Source organism: Anoplopoma fimbria, chromosome 20 (genome assembly GCF_027596085.1).
Source record: "Anoplopoma fimbria isolate UVic2021 breed Golden Eagle Sablefish chromosome 20, Afim_UVic_2022, whole genome shotgun sequence".
NCBI classification, from domain to species: domain Eukaryota; kingdom Metazoa; phylum Chordata; class Actinopteri; order Perciformes; family Anoplopomatidae; genus Anoplopoma; species Anoplopoma fimbria.
Window position 1 is genome coordinate 26,981,865 of NC_072468.1, and position 17,500 is coordinate 26,999,364.

The window sequence follows — 17,500 nt, forward strand, 5'->3', positions numbered from 1 at the left end:
AACACATGTATTTTTTGTTATCTTTCTTTCAGTCAAATTATAATGAAAATGCTGTATTTAACATATTATTCGCATTCCATGTTTAATTTTGTAATGTGGATATCTGTGATGTTTATTACATTTATTTCCTGCTTGTTCATTCTGGTTTCCTCCAGTTTTCTCTTAATAAAGAGGATCAATTAAAGGACAAACGGTGTCGTATGCTGTTCTGATTTAACAGCCCCTTGAGGTTAGGTTGTGATATTGGTCTATATACTTGAGATTAATAACAATAATAATCTTTAACACTGTTTTTCTTCGACATCTTCACCCTTTTCCTCTTTGTTCCTCTCCAGTTCACCCCAACGTCTCCAGACATTGGACATTGATCGTCATGGTGACAACATTAATCATCAGACTGACTCACGGTTTGCCGACGGCCGTGTTCTCCGGTACGTTCAGGCTGTAGGTGGCGTTGGTGAACTGCGGCGGTCGATATCCGGCCAGGATGGCCACCGCGGCCGGCGAGCCTCTACGGCCGCTCCCATCCATCGCCTGGACCCGCAGCAGGTACTCCTTACTGGGGGTCAGAGGTCGACCCGTGGTCCTGATGTCACCGGAGCGACGGTCCACCTCGAAACAATCCTCCCCACCTGGAAGGACGGAGAGACAGAGGAGTTAGAAAAATAGTGTTTAATGTTTAGAAACCTTGAGTTCTGTGATTTCGCCGTCTCTATCTTCCACTTTTTTGCAACCAGTGAACAGGAAGTGACCATATATGGACTGAGGAGGAGTGACGTAGAGACGCCGTATACGTCTCTGGTGTGGACCTGTCAATCAGTGTGTAGCCCCGCCCTAAAGCATCCCCTGCTTTATGGTCTGTTTGACTCTAAATGGAGCATCATTTACTAAATGAACATCATGCTGTAGTGAAGAAGACTTGAAACTAGAGATTGAGACCATAAACTCATGTTTACAATGTTTACTGAGGGAATAAATCAAGAGAGAAGTAGAGTCATTTTCTCATAGACTTCTATACAAGCAGAGGAGTCGCCCCCTGGTGGACAGGAGAGAGAATGCAGCTTTAGGACTTTAAGACATTGCATGAAACCGAGCAGCTGATGGGTTTCTGCTGCGTCTTTCCCAACAAAGACTAAAACTAGATAAGAGAGGATCAATACTAAAGTAAAGTAGTAAAGTTGTTTCTTCTGAAATGTCGCCGTCTGATATAAATACATATTCTAGAAAAAGGAATATCACGATCACTGCCAGAGCTCTGGATGTTGCTAACTAGATTCTTAACACATCCAAAAAACAAAGAGACATATATACAAAGACGTTTTCTCCACACAACGTTACCCAAAGTGATGTTATGGAGATTATGATGTTGTGGGTGACGAATGGACGGACGGACGGACGGAGGCACAGCTGTCTGTTTATGAAAACCCAAATATGGAAGATAGAAGCTGGAAGGCTGCTGTGTGTGTGTGTGTGTGTGTGTGTGTGTGTGTGTGTGTGTGTGTGTGTGTGTGTGTGTGTGTGTGTGTGTGTGTGTGTGTGTGTGTGTGTGTGTGTGTGTGTGTGTGTGTGTGTGTGTGTGTGTGTGTGTGTGAGTGTGCCTTATGAAGACTAAGAATAAGAGTGCAAGTCAATTTTTTGAGTGATGATGATGAGGAGCAGGATGCAGAAAAGACGTGAAGATGGAGGAGAAAATGATTAAAAGAAAAGGACGTTAGAGGGAGTAAGGGAAGAAAGTAAGGATGGATGGGAGAAGGATGTAAAAGAGGAGTAAAGGAGGAGCAGGAGTCCCAGCTGTTGACCAGAGGGGATTTAAACCAGCAGCAGCTGAATCCAACCTGTCAATCATCTCCTCCTCCTCCTCCTCCTCTTCCTCCTCCGTCTATTTATGGTATTCTTCTTCTGAAGACAGTTCATCTAAGAACACTTCCTGTTTGTCTCCACAGGTGGATTCATCACAAAGGCTCTTATTGGTCGGTTTAATTGTCTCACCTGCACAAATGATTATCAGTATTCATTTCATTTGTTTTAGTCTGAATATTAAAGTTGACCCAATAAGAATAGCTCTACATAGTTTTGTTTTTTAGAAGAGAAGATAGACACGTTTGTGTGTTAAGTTCTTGGCTGGAGTCAGGATGATTGTTAGCTTAGCTTAGCATAAGAGGTGTTCACTACAGGTGAGTAGGGTGAAAGATATTAAAATAGATAGAAACATCCCCAGTTGATTACTGACATTAAGAATGTTTTGTTTAAATATGCAAATGAGGCATTAGCTTATTACATACGTGCAAATTGTCATACATTTTCAGAACATAAATAAATTGGAACTCTTGTTTCAGTTTGTTGACTAGAGTCAAAGGTTTTTACAGAGTGGGTTTATGATATCTCTTTGTATCACTCCATGAATAAGAAAAAAAACTGTAAACAGACTTAAAAAAACATGTTTCTCCATGTTATTAGTACTAAATGTTGTATAAATCAGGTTATGAATGACATATGAACAAACCCCTCTGTAGAAACCTTCAGAATATAGAGAGGAATGAAGCTGTAAAGTTTGGTGTATGTAAGAGCTACTGAAGTGGAGATTTATGGATCAGAGTCTGAGAAAAAACTCATTTTAAAGATATGTTTAGTTAAATGACAAACATGTTGAAGACACTACAGGTGAATAGGGTAAAAAAAATAACTAATAGATATCAACATGAAACTTCACCAGATGATTACTGACATTAAGATGATTATTTTATGTATTACTAGTTTTCTGAAATGTTATGTTTAAATACTCAAATGAGGCATTATGTAATGGTAACTTCTGGTGAATTTAGGAGAAATCTACAGACGCAAACAGACAAAGTAGTTAAATAAATGTTTTCTTTTCACTTGTCTGGAAGAAGACGTGTTATGGAAGAATAATAGAACATCTCTAAATTGACCTTCCTTTATTGTTGATTAATAGACTATAATAGAGAACAACAGCATAGACATTTTAATATCTTGCACAAACTCAAAGGATTCACAAACTTTTTAAAAGAAGCACTTTTCCTCCGCTATAAATTTAAGATCCTCAAAGTGAGTAAAATCCCATTAAAGCTACTAATTGGCTTCAAACACACACGGTGCTGAATATATTTCCATATTGGCATGATATTAAAAACCATTTTTAATGTAAATTATTGGATTATTCGTGGGTACACATGTAGTCACATTACGCCAAAGGGAAGTCAGAGGCTCTTAATATGAAAAGCATTGGAAATTAGCTCTCAAAATATCTCCCCTTCCTTCTCCTCTTCTCCACTAGAATAATAATATAAAAATAAAAAATGAGTCCACAGCCACCGGCGCCCCCCGCCCACTCGCCGCCTCTCCAGAGACTCCCCTATTATTCCTGAATCGGGGAGCTTTCTTCGCCCCAGGGAGCGATTAACAGTGAGCTCCACGCCGTTTATGTGTGTTGCTTTTTCTTCTCCTCTCTCTCCTCTAACACTTGACGGTAATTGAAATTCAACAAGTCAAGTTTTTTATTTATAAATCAATCCTTTGAACAAAAAAACAGGTCTGTCACAGAATGGCTGGCGGAGCAGCGGCTGAACCTAATTACAGATACAAGCAGGAGATAAGAGGCTTTTAGGGAAATATGACTGGAATGAGAAGGAGGTTTGGTCTCGGTAGGTAACACGGTTTTACATTTACAACTAATGTCATTAGAGAGGTATATTTGGATCCTGAGCTTTGATTTTCAAGACCAAAGGGTCTTTAAACGATAATGTTTCTTCCTGGCATTGTAACGCAGGGGTGTCCATTGTTTTGTGTCTATGCACATATGCTTTGTAATCTTATTTTTTAGAGTTCTTACCAGGTGACAACATCTGGTTCTGAAAAGTGAAGTCATTACTTCATGTCTTAAAGCTGCATTCTCTCTCCTGTCCACCAGGGGGCGACTCCTCTGGTTGTATAGAAGTCTATGAGAAAATGACTCTACTTCTCTCTTGATTTATTCCCTCAGTAAACATTGTAAACATGAGTTTATGGTCTCAATCTCTAGTTTCAAGTCTTCTTCAATACAGCATGATGTTCATTTAGTAAATGATGCTCCATTTAGAGTCAAACAGACCATAAAGCAGGGGATGCTTTAGGGCGGGGCTACACACTGATTGACAGGTCCACACCAGAGACGTATACGGCGTCTCTACGTCACTCCTCCTCAGTCCATATATGGTCACTTCCTGTTCACTGTTTGCAAAAGAACAAGATAGAGCATGGCCATGGCCGTAAACCAAAATGGCGACGGCGTAATCACAGAACTTGAGACTTTATAACATCAGATCACAAACCAATGGGTGACGTCATGGCGACTACTTCCACTTCTTATATACAGTGTGTGATTCCTTCACATAATTAAAGTAGAAAACAAAAGATGAAAAGGTCTTCTCACCGTCCAGTAGGAGGAACTGAGCTTGCCCGAGCGTCCCATCTCGTTGCCGTGCCGACAGTCGGTACACCACCGAGCCGGGCGTGGCGTCGGGACCAACGGCGGCGAGGTACGGCGAGGGAAACATGGACCACTGCAGGTCGGCCTGACTGGGCATGCTCAGAGTCAACCTGCACAGGTAGTAGTCATCACCTGGAGGAGGGAGAAAGAAAGATGATGTAAAATATGCAGACGTTTGGCCGTAAGAACAGTTGTGACTTTATTATATAATAATGTTTACAGTGCACTTTAACGGGAAATAACAAAACCAAAACAATAAAGTTAAACAGATGGGAGGAAGTTCAGTGACCTGCAAGAGTTTATCCATCCATCAATCCATCATCCATCCATCTATCATCTATCCAATCCAATCAATCCATCATCCATCCATCCATACATCCATCCATCAATCCATCATCCATCCATCTATCATCCATCAATCAATCAATCCATCAATCCATCAATCAATCCAATCATCCATCAATCAATCCATCATCCATCCATCCATCCATCCATCCATCAATCCATCATCCATCCATCCATCCATCCATCCATCCATCCATCCATCTATCCAACCAATCAATCCATTATCCATCATTGTCCATCATCACCTTCATCCTGTCAAAGAACAAACACCTAAAGCATCTATTTGTCTTTAATACAGAAGTGAAACCAACAACCAAACTGTAAACAAACCAAAGATAGAACAGCTGTTTAAAAAAGGCTGTCGTGGTTTTTACAATAAACTGCAGTCAGTGAACCAAACTCACAAATTCCTCCATTAACCAACCAGAACCTCCGAACCAACCAGTAAATCCAGTTCTTGCTGCTAAGCTAACACCATCACTTGTTGATGGACCAATCACAAAGTCACGTTAGCAAACTTTATTGTCATTTTGAGCCAATATTTTTAGCACAAATGTATTTATTTTCTGCTTCATAGAATCTGGAAGCATCTGTTGTTTTGTGTACTTTAGTTGCAGCTCCACTTCGTTAGCTTGTTAGCTGCTATTGTTTGTCTGCCTCCTCTTTGTAGTAACGCAGCTTGTTAGCTAAGCTAGCTCCACTTGTTCAGACGGTGTCGATGAAAGCCGAGCCGCTCTCAGCCGAAGGGGACGAGGAAACATCTTTCTGTGAGAAACATCTGTGCTGTTTTTTTATTCTCATCGTTTCATCTCCACCGAGACGACAACAGTGATGGAGTGACAGGGAGGAAGAGAGGAAGACGAGCGGCTCCTCCAAAATAAAACAACAAAACTTTCTGAAGATCACAGGTCGACATCCACGCGGCAGGAACTCCCCTTCGCCCAGTCAGAAATACACACAGGTGTTTGTCTGCGTCTCCGAGTCGACTTCCTCTTTCTGTACGTCTCTCTTCTTCTTCTTCTTCTTCTTCTTCTTCTTCTTCTTCTTCTTCTTCTTCTTCTTCTTCTTCTTCTTCTTCCTGTCGTCGGTTCTGAGGAGGGATTTGTTCGGTTTGAAGCTCGCTGTTGTTTTGGCTCCTGTTTTGTTTCACGGCAGCGAGGAGAGAAAACAGCAGGAAGAAGAGAGAGAAGTTCACTTCAGATAGAGGAGACGAGGATGAGGAGGAGGAGGAGGAGGAGGAGGAGGTGAAAACACCACAGCGTCTGTGTTTGTCTTTTTATATCGTCTCTGAAGGTTTGTCAACACACTGAGAACAGGAGAAGGAATGAGAGGAGGAGGAGGAGGAGGAGGAAGGAAAAGAGGAGGGGAGGAGGAGAAAGTGTTGGGAAGAAGACTAAAGAATAGGAGGAGAAGGAAGAGAGGATTAAGTGATGGAGGAGAAGCAGTGAAGAAGAGGATGAGAACTGAGGAGTAAAGTGAGTAAGGAGGTGGAGGGAAGAAACTAAGAGATTGACCTTTAAGAACAGGAAGCTAAGATGAGGAGAGGAGGAGAAAGAGGAGCTGACAGAGTGAGAGAGAGGACAGGAATGAGATGAGTAATAGGAAGTTATAGAAATAGGAATGGAGGAAGAGGAGGAGGAGTGATGAGGAGGATGAAACAGAAAGAGAGTAAGGAGAAGGAGGTGGAGGGTGGAAACGAAGAGATTGGCCTTTACAAACACAAAGTTGGGAAGAGAAGGAGAAGGAAAAGGAGGAGCTAAAGGAGGGAGGAATGAGAACGATGGAGGAAGAGGAGATGGAGTGATGAGGAGGATGGTAAAGGAGGGGAATAGAGTAAGGAGGTGGAGAGAAGAAACAAAGAGATTGATGTTTAAAAACACAAAGTAAAGATGAGGAGAAGAGGAGAAAGAGAGAGAAATGAGAGGAATTAGATGATTATTGGGAGAAAAAAGAAGAGAAGGTGGAAGAGGAGACGGAATTAGGAAGAGGATGAAAGGAGGAAAAGGAAGTGGAAGCAGAAAAGAGAGTAAGGAGGTGGAGGAAGACACAAAGAGAGGAGAAAGAGGAGAGGAATAAGGAAGAGGAGGATGGAGTGAAAAAAATGGGAAGTGAAAAGGAGTAAAGAGAGTAAGGAGAAGGAGGGAAGGAGGAAAGAGATTGACCTTTAAAACACAAAGTTACGATGAGGAGAGGAGGAGAAAGAGGAGCTGAAAGATGAAGAAGGAACAGGAATGTTGGGAAGTTATAGAAGAAAAAGTGATGGAGGAAGAGGAGGAGGAGTGAGGAGGAGGAGGAAATGTAAATATGTTTAAGGTGCATGAGGTGGAAGGAGGAAACAAAGAGATTGACCTTTAAAAACACAAAGTGAAGTGAAGTAGGAGAAGAAGGAGATGAATGTGCGAGGAGGTGATGAAGGAGAAGAGGAGTCTTCCGGCTCGCTGCTCCTCTTCGTCGTTCTTCAGTCGGCTCATAACATCCAGAATAATCTTCAACGTCTGCTGCTTCTTATTATCACGATAAACATCAACACGGTCAGAAACATGAAGCGCCGGAGGGAGGAGGAGGAGGAGGAGGAGGAGGAGGAGGAGGAGGAGGATGAAAAACTTTACATTACAAAAAGCTACATGATCTTTATGTTTCTGACTTTATGAAGTTTATATTCATCAGGTTTTCATCGGGTCACTCGTTCAGTTTCTGTATTTTCCGACGCTCTTCATCACTCCGGTGGTTGAACAGCAGAGCTCCTCCTCCTCCTCCTCACAGCTCAGCGTTCACTCTCCTCCTTCCACTCGGCCTCCTCAAAAGAAGCGACATTGCTCCTCTCGGGCTGAGCGGGTGATCTGATCCTGATGTGGGTCCAGACTCAGTGAACACATCCACGCATGCATCGTTAAGCTCTGCAGAGGAGGAGGAGGAGGAGGAGGAGGGGGAGGAGGAGGAGGAGGAGGAGGAGGGGGGGAGACGACCGACGGGCTGAAGAACCAGAACGCTGAGCGGCTGTTTCCACAGGAGGAGGAGGTGTTTGTGCTGTAGAGCGTGAACCGATGTTCAGACACGAAAGGTTCAACCTCATTCTGTTCTGCTCAGCTTCCCTTCACTGCTACCCACAATGCTTTGTGTTTTGGGATAACTTCCATTTTCATTGTTTGGATTACATTTTCATTTCTGATGAGCTGAAGGAGGAGAGAGGAGTGAGAGGAGTGAGAGGAGTGAGAGGTCTCCCTCTGTCTCCCTCCATCCTCCCTCCTGTCCACCCTCTGTCCACTCTCTGTCCACTCCCTCTGTCTCTCCTCCGTCTCTCTCCGTCTCCCTCTGTCTCCCTCCATCCTCCCTCCTCCCTCTCCCTCCCCTGTCTCCCTCCCTCCGTCTCTCCTCCATCCTCCCTCTGTCTCCCTCCGTCCACCCTTTGTCTCCCTCTGTCTCCCTCCGTCCTCTCTCCTGTCCTCCCTCCTCCTCCCTCCGTCCACCCCTCCGTCCACCCTCTGTCTCCCTCTGTCCTCCCTCTGTCTCCCTCTGTCTCCCTCTGTCTCCCTCTGTCCTCCCCTCTGTCCTCCCTCCTGTCCTCCCTCTGTCCTCCCTCCATCCTGCCTCTGTCTCCGTCTCCCTCCGTCCACTCTCTGTCTCCCTCCGTCCTCCCTCTGTCTCCCTCTGTCCTCCCTCTGTCCGTCTCCCTCCATCCCTTCTGTCTCCCTCTGTCTCCCTCTGTCTCCCTCCATCCTCCCTCCGTCCACCCTCTGTCTCCCTCCGTCCACTCTCCGTCCTCCCTCCGTCCTCCCTCCGTCCTCCCTCTGTCCTCCCTCTGTCTCCCTCTGTCTCCCTCCGTCCTCCCTCTGTCTCCCTCCATCCTCCCTCCGTCTCCCTCTGTCTCCCTCCGTCCTCCCTCTGTCTCCCCGTCTCCCTCCATCCTCCTTCTGTCTCCCTCCGTCCTCCCTCCGTCTCCCTCTGTCTCTGTCTCCCTCCTCCATCCTCCTTCTGTCTCCCTCTGTCTCCCTCTGTCTCCCCCTCCCTCCCCCTCATGAACATCCAGCTCCCTCATCAACACGTCACATGGCCGTCGGCGTTTGTTGTCTCTTTCATGTTTGTCTCGGTGTCTGTCCTCCCGCTCTGTCTCTATAAATAACGAACCTTTAAGTGAATATTTAACTGAAGCATTTTTTAAATAATGACAGAAATGTTGGCAGAGTTCTGATCCATTGTTTTCCTGATTCCCTGGCACGGATCAATACGCCGCTTCACCAAGCTCTCGGCGGTCCGCTGTGTTTGAACACACAAACGCTGTGTTGTCAAACAGGAAGTGGCGAGAACGACACGTCCTCTGTGAAAGCGGATAAAGAGTCCCAGTGAAGAGCGGCTAAGTCCGTCTTAAGCCGCCACTTACTCATTTCAATCTCAAAGCGGAGCGCGTGTCACAGCTCGGCTGAAAAAAGAGAGGAAGGGAGTTGTGCTTTGTTCTGAGGCCTTTTCATTTCAATTCATTTGTTTGTTTGTGTGACTCGCGGCGTGTCGGGATCAGAGCGGGCGGCGGCGGAATCGAGCGGACGGAGACACAATGAGAGGATCTATTTTCTGTCTCTGGCTTCAATGGCGGATGATGTGTTCGGCGTGAAATAGCAAACCGCCGCCATCGCTCGCTGGAGCTTCAATTAAGGGAGGGATGTAAGATGTGTGGGGGGGGATTAAATTAAAGGTCGTCACACAGCCGTATGATGAAAGGTGATTAAAGTAGGAGTGGGGTTTATTTATAAAGTCCGTTTAAGAAAACCGGTTCGTCACAACGCAGAGAGAAAAACAAGAGACGACAACCAGAGAAAGATGAGAACGAAAGATGTGAAGAACACAACGAAAACAAGCGACCCCCAGGTGACCTCACACACCTTCAGTTTGTTTGTGACAGAAAGAGGATTGTGGGAGAAAAAAAGCAACGTTTTTGGTGTCAAAATAAAAGCTGCAACAAGTTCAATTATCAGAAGCTGCAGACGAATAAAGTTCTTTATGTACATGGTCACCAAATGTCTGTTTTTTTCAGAATCCTTTTTGTGACGGACTCATAAATTAAAACAGACTGGTCTCTAGTAGCTATATCTACGAAAGAATAATGAGCCGTAATTCGTAGATATCCCACAAAGAACGTTGGTATTGTAGCCGAGACTTATGTTGCGCCTATACTTTATATGGATAATAAAATAATAACACCGGGGCTCCGTAATCCACGCCAAGATGGACACAACTTTATTATTCTACAAGTCGAGACAGTCACACATTTTCCTTCCTCTCCTCTTCCGTTCCAACTTTCACAATAAAAGCTCTAGACATATATAATGGAACACTGCTTCCTAGAATGATTCTTCCTTGAGGTAATTCGTAACCTTCCCTTAGCAACAAACAAAATAGCTCAACGTATGTTATCAAGTAATCATGAACGAGGACGTATAAAGACCACAGAAGAAGACTCGTGTGAAACGAGAGGTAAACGCTGATGTTTTTCTCACATAACTTACATTCTTCAGTCACGGAAATTGTTCTACAAGCAATAATTAGTTTTCACCAAACTAAAGACTGTGTTGTGATTTAGATTCATTTCACGTTTCCCAAATAAACATGCTAGCAAATCTAAACAAATCATCACTAAATTTCAATATGTCATACAAAATAATGGAACATACATTCCTGTACCATCTACGCTTATTAAATCAATGTTGCACATGTCATCAAAGTCTTTCTTCTTACAACAAACTAATAAAATAAACCCTCAGAAATAAACGTAAACCTATAAAAGTAAATGATACAGTCCCTCTAGTAGAACAGAAACCCCTACTTCCTGTCACATGTGCCACACATTTAGTTTGTGAACACTAGGTGGGAGTATTTGCTTAAAATAGAATATTAGCCATTATAGAAATTCGTTATTCGGAATTTTAACCCAAATAACGATATTTATCTAAACCTAACCAAGCTGATGTGTTGCCTTCACCTAGCTACGTTGTTTCCTGTGAAGGCGGAAGTTTATTTTGAAAATACTGTTTTCATGTAATCTATTTGAACGTTGATTCTTTTCTTAATTAATTGTCTTTCTTTTCTCACAATATAACCAAAAATGAGCGTTAACAGTAGCGATTTTCTAATTCTAAATGATATACAAACATCTCACCTTCCTCATGTTCATAAAGTATCCAGAACCTTCACATATTTATTCTAGCAGCTTGCAGTTGCATCTACATTTCGTTGTCGTCGGTTTTTGTGTTTTTGTGTTCACGTATATACTTATTTACATGTGGTACATAATAGTTAAATGTTCAGCCTTTGTTCCTCTTGGATCTCCTTGTATTGTTTTTGGACATTAAACCTCCCGTCAAACATGTTGAGACAAACAAGACGGACTTTCAGAGGTCGATAGTTCAGAATCTGGTGTATCAAACCTTTACATATCGACCCGATGACAGAAGACCACTTGATCCCTTTGACCCTGAAATGTGTGTGTGTGTGTGTGTGTGTGTGTGTGTGTGTGTGTGTGTGTGTGTGTGTGTGTGTGTGTGTGTGTGTGTGTGTGAACATCAGACGGATCCATGTCACCTGAACTCTGCAGAACACAAACACTCCTGACTACCACAACACAGGTGTGTGTGTGTGTGTGTGTGTGTGTGTGTGTGTGTGTGTGTGTGTGTGTGTGTGTGTGTGTGTGTGTGTGTGTGTGTGTGATTGACAGTGAGGTGTGCGTCTCCGTGGTGACTCACAGAGTTCAGGTGTTCCTGTGAGACCGGTTGCCGGGGCGACGTGTTAAGTCTCTGTGACATGAGAGAGCACTCAGGCTTTGTGTTTCCATGTGTGTGTGTGTGTGTGTGTGTGTGTGTGTGTGTGTGTGTGTGTGTGTGTGTGTGTGTGTGTGTGTGAGACGACTATTTACTGCATATTAATAGTCAAATAAAGCTCATTATATTTGTGATCTTTCTATTTCTAGTGAAATTTATTGTTTAAACTTTAGCTCACAAAGAATTCCTGCCTCATTTCATGTCTACATGCTAATAATGAACTTAAGTTACAAAGTGACTCAGATGGACAATAAATCAACATAAATATAAAACGCATAAGATGTTAAACGAGTCAAGATTCAAATCCAGTAAAGTAAAACTAAATCCAGTGAAATAAACAAGAAAAACAAGACAACTGCAGTTAAAACCATATAAGATTTGGTTTACATGATGGATGGTAAACCCTCCGAACCCAAAACCCAAAAGCATGTCTTCTGTAAACAATTGGGTAAACTACACCGTTTAAAAACCAACATGATCATCGTACTTTCATCTTCCTGACGGTCTTTGAACACATCATGTGTGACGAACGCTTCCCTCAGAAAACGCAGCCGAAACGAAGCCTCCGATTTCATCCAAAACATTTTATTCTACGTCTCATTTAAAATAAAGCGTTTACTCTAAAGAGATTCTGTAAAAAACATTAAATTCTGAGCTCCTCAGTGAAACTATGAAGTCATGATTGATTCATCTGAGACCAACAGTCATGTGACAACAAATCTGTGAAACTTTGACTGAGCTGTTGATGAACAGAGCAGAGAGGAGAGGAGAGGCTGTAGTAGTATATATAATTGTTCAAATTGTTCAATATATATATAACATAAAGCCTCCATTTCTTTCTACAATTGGTAACACTTGTGGGCAAATGTTTCAGGTAAAGATTCATTTGTTTTCCAATTGTTGTAAAATAAATATTCAAACTAATTCAACTAGTTTTCATTCTTCATTTTAAAGATGTATGTCATTATTACTGTGTTATTCTGCACTAAAGACATGTTTGAGTTCTCTCCTTCTAGTCATGATTTTGTTGTTTCCATAGAGGAGCAGGACTTTTATATTACACTGAAATGTAAAATGTGACAGAAGCGAACAAACGCCCCGAGTGACTCTCAAATCTGTGTGAATCATCTCATCACAACAACAAGTGAAGAGATGAACTTCTGAGGTTGAGTCGAGGTGAAAGTGAAAGTATATATCGTCGGATAACCGCTCCTCTGTTTGTGAACCCGGCTCTCCATCTGGTCCCTGGGAGCCGGCGGACAGAGGCCCCGCTGCATCCTAATTAACCACCTTATAGACTGGCCTACTTTACACACACACACACACACACACACACACACACACACACACACACACACACACACACACACACACACACACACACACACACACACACACACACACACACAGAAAGCCAAAGTCCTGCAGGCACACAGTTAATTAAGCCCCATTTTTTCAGTGCTGATGAAAAGAGAGAGAGAGACAGAAAGAGAGAGAGAGAGAGAGAGAGAGAGAGAGAAGAGAGAGAGAGAGAGAGAGAGAGAGAGAGAGAGAGAGAGAGAGAGAGAGAGAGAGAGAGAGACAGAGAGAGACAGAGAGAGAGAGAGAGACAGAGAGAGAAAGAGAGAGAGACTCCAGAGACAGATAGAGAGAGGAGAGAGAGAGACAGAGAGAGAGACAGAGAAGAGAGAGAGAGAGAAGAGAGAGAGAGAGAGAGAGAGTAGAGATGAGAAGAGAGAGAGAGAGAGAAAGAGACAGAGAGACAGAGGTACAAATATCTGTTTCTGTCAAACTCCATCTACTGTAGGTAATACACTGATTATGGAGGAGGAGGAAGAAGAGGAGGATGAAGAGGAGGAGGACACAAACATATGGAGGCAGCAGTAGAACTGTTAGAGGTGAAATGTGTTTCTGTCAGAGGAGTCTGGTACAGACGTCTGTATCTCTGCTGTAGTAAAACACTGATTATGGATCCATACTATAAACATCACAACTATTCCTTTAAATCACATATTTCATCCCAGACCAGAACACAACAAGGCCAACAAACCCCAAACCAGACTGGACCAGACTGGACCGGACTGGACCGGACTGGACCGGACTGGACCGGACTGGACCAGACTGGACCAGACTGACCGGGTCAAAGCGAGCAGAAGAAACCAGACAAGATGCAGCAGACTGCTCTTCTCCTGTGACAAACAACCAGAGATGAACACAGCGCTTCATCTGATCCCGACAGATCAGATCATATGAACTGCTTTCTGTTTATTCTCCTCAGAAAGAACGTTATGTTCTTTTCCAGCTTGATTCTTGATTCTTCTTGTTGTGGACTTTAAGACTTTTATTTATTATGACTTCAGCGGAGCAAAAAATAAACGTATGAAATATGACAGAAGCTCAGAGGAAGCCTTGTTCTGACATTTATCACTGCAGAATGAAATACTGTGTGTGTGTGTGTGTGTGTGTGTGTGTGTGTGTGTGTGTGTGTGTGTGTGTGTGTGTGTGTGTGTGTGTGTGTGTGTGTGTGTGTGTGTGAAGGTCGGTCTGCTCGCCTCCTGACCGCAAATGTCATGTATGATGGAGACGTGGACGAGATCAGGACTCTCAGGAGCGAAACAGCAACATGGAAACTCAATTAGGGGTTTGATTGTGTGGTCAGAGAGGAGGAGGAGGAGGAGGAGGAGGAGGAGGAGTTAAAGGAGGATGAGGAGGATGGAGAGGATGAAGGGGAGGTGGAGGATGAAGAGGAGGAGGAGGAGGAGGAAGAAGAGGAGGACGAGGATGGAGGAGGAGGAAGAAGAGGAGGACGAGGATGGAGGAGGATGGAGGAGGAGGAAGAAGAGGAGGAGGGAGGATGGAGGAGGATGGAGGATGGAGGAGGATGGAGGAGGAGGAAGAAGAGGAGGAAGGAAGGAGGAAGAGGAGGAGGAGGTGGAGGAGAAGAGGAGGAGGGGGAGGAGGAGTTAAAGGAGGATGAGGAGGATGGAGAGGATGAAGGGGAGGAGGAGGAAGAAGAGGAGGAGGAGGAGGAAGAAGAGGAGGACGAGGATGGAGGAGGATGGAGGAGGAGGAAGAAGAGGAGGACAAGGATGGAGGAGGATGGAGGAGGAGGAGGAGGAGGAGGATGGAGGAGGAGGAAGAGGAGGAGGAGGAGGAGGATGAAGGGGGAGGAGGAGGAAGAGGAGGAGGGGGAGGAGGAGACAGGAGGATGGAGGAGGATGGAGGAGGAGGAAGAAGAGGAGGAGGATGGAGGAAGAGGAAGAAGAGGAGGAAGGTAATGGAGGATGGAGGAGGAGAGGAGGAGGAGGAGGAGGATGGAGGAGGAGGAGGAGGAGGAGGAGGAGGAGGATGAGGAGGAGGAGGAGGAGGAGGAGGAGGAGGATGCAGAATATGTGAGATAGAAGAGAGTCGTCTGTATACATGGTGATGAACGCTCACTTTTGAAGACGGCTAGAATCAACATTCTGGTCTGGTATGAAATATGTTCATAATCAATAATCATTAAACAGGAAGCCACACAGGCGGGTAGGAAGTCACGTCAGTAACAACCACTAAACCTGAGAAACTGAAAACCTAATTCTTGTGTTTCTTTGTGTAATAATGTGAAAACTTAAAAACTGAAGTCCGTCTGCTGCTGCGACACAAACCGTCGGATCAGATGAGACTTTTAAACATAAATTAAAGATGGCCGCCGGGGCCGCAGAGCTAACTGATGACATCATTGCATCAGCCGTCGCCGCTCGGTTCCCAGAGAACTGAGGCCGATCCTCCGTTTCCCACGGAGGGGAATTCAGATCCATGAGGGGGCCGGCGGTGCGTTCAGGAACCCCCCCCCCACCGGAGTTCAATACAGTCAGATAAACAGCAGATCCACAGGCCTGATATCTACTGATACTCTGAGACGATCAATAACACGCAGGAAAGAGAGAGAGAGAGAGAGAGAGAGAGAGAGAGAGAGAGAGAGAGAGAGAGAGAGAGAGAGACAGAGAGAGAGAGAGAGAGAGAGAGAGAGAGAGAGAGAGAGAGAGAGAGAGACAGAGAGAGAGAGAGAGAGAGAGAGAGAGAGAGAGAGAGAGAGAGAGAGAGAGAGAGAGAGAGAGAGAGACAGAGAGAGAGAGAGAGAGAGAGAGAGAGAGAGAGAGAGAGAGAGAGAGAGAGAGAGAAAAGACTAAAATAAATCCCTCCATCTGATCTCCCTTCTTGATTGGCGGCTGGAGGAGGAAGAAGAAGAGGAGGAGGAGGATGAGAGAGGAGGAGGAGGAGGAGGAGAGAGGAGGAGGAGGAGATGGAGGGAAATTTAGAGAGGAGGAGGAGGAGGAAGAAGAGGAGGATGATGAGAGAGGAGGAGGAGGAGGAGGAGGATGGAGGAAGAAGAGGAGGAGGAGGATGAGGAGGAGGAGGAAGATGAGGAGGAGGGATGAAGAGGAGGAGGAGGAGAGGAGGATGATGGAGGAGGAGGAGGAGGAGGAGTAGGATGGAGGAGGAGGAGGAGGAGGAGTTGATGGGAGGAGGAGGAGAAGAGGAGGAGGAGGAGGAGGAGGAAGATGAGGAGGAGGATGAAGAAGAGGAGGAGGGGAGGAGGAGGATAATGGAGGAGGAGGAGGAGGATGAGGATGGAGGAGGATGGAGGAGGAAGAGGAGGAGGGAGGAGGAGGAGGAAGAGGAGGAGGAGGGAGGAGGAGGAGGAGGATGGAGGAGGAGGAGGAGGAGGAGGAGGAGGAGGAGGAGGAGGAGGAGGAGGAGGAGGAGGAGGAGGAGGAGGAGGAGGAGGAGGAGGAGGAGGAAGAGGAGGAGGATGGATTAAAAAAAAAAGGCATGATGGGAAGTGGGGCAGCCGGACGGGTCGAACAGGATTTACTGTTAACTCGCAGCGTTAGTTTTAATCTGCTTGGAGGAGCAGACGGGTGGAGCTTGGCTGTACAGACCCCGAAAAAAAACATAATAAGAAGAGGAATATATTTCATTGTGTGTGTGTGTGTGTGTGTGTGTGTGTGTGTGTGTGTGTGTGTGTGTGTGTGTGTGTGTGTGTGTGTGTGTGTGTGTGTGTGTGACGGTCAGATTGGTTCTGCAAGAGTTACACCAGAAGATGAAAAGACGACAAGAAAGGGAGGAAACATGAAAGGACGGCTAAAAACCGACGAAAAGAAAAGAAACCAGAAGAAAAAACATGTGAAGCTCTTCAGAGTAAATGTGTTAAAACCACCTGGAGAAGGAAATACTGAATAAACTAGACCGGATCAGACCGGAGACAAAGTAAGACCACATGAGACCAGACAAGCAGAGTCGATAATGTGCGAGTCTGTTAAACACATCGAACCAGATCAGATCAAAGCAGACAAAACCAGACTGGACCAGACCACATGGGACTGGATCAGGGGGGAGCAGAGCAGACTAGACCAAATAAAGTGGATTTGGACCAGACCAGAACGGATTAGGCCAAGACACGAATGGACCAGAATTCCCTGACCATTAAAAAGGACCAGTGTAGACCAGATGAAACCTGACTAGACCAGACACGTTAGACCAGATGAAACCTGACTAGACTAAACCAAAACAGACCAGGTGAGATGGGTTTGGACTGGACAGGAAAAGACCTAGACCAGATCTAGACCAGAACAGATTAGACCAAGACCGGATTAGTCCACATTAGACCTGAATAGACCAAAACAAAACAAACTAGACTAGAACAGACCATGTTAGATGGGATTGAACTACACGGGAAAATACCTAGACCAGAAGAAACCAAATCAGATGGATTAGACATTATGAGACCTAAGTAGACCAGAATAGACCTGAGCATTAAAAACTATGCTGGACTAGAAATGACCAATGCAGACCAGACTAGATCAAACCAGACAAAATG

General features: G+C 44.7%; 1 protein-coding gene across 1 annotated transcript in view; it reads right to left on the reverse strand.

The window, feature by feature from the left end:
- The window catches only part of si:dkey-22o22.2 (neural-cadherin), a 122,727-nt gene that overhangs the window by 65,409 nt on the left and 39,818 nt on the right, over positions 1-17,500 (reverse strand). Inside the window, 2 exon segments of the mRNA XM_054622198.1 lie at positions 407-632; positions 4,430-4,618. Coding sequence (XP_054478173.1) covers positions 407-632; positions 4,430-4,618 — 415 coding nt within the window.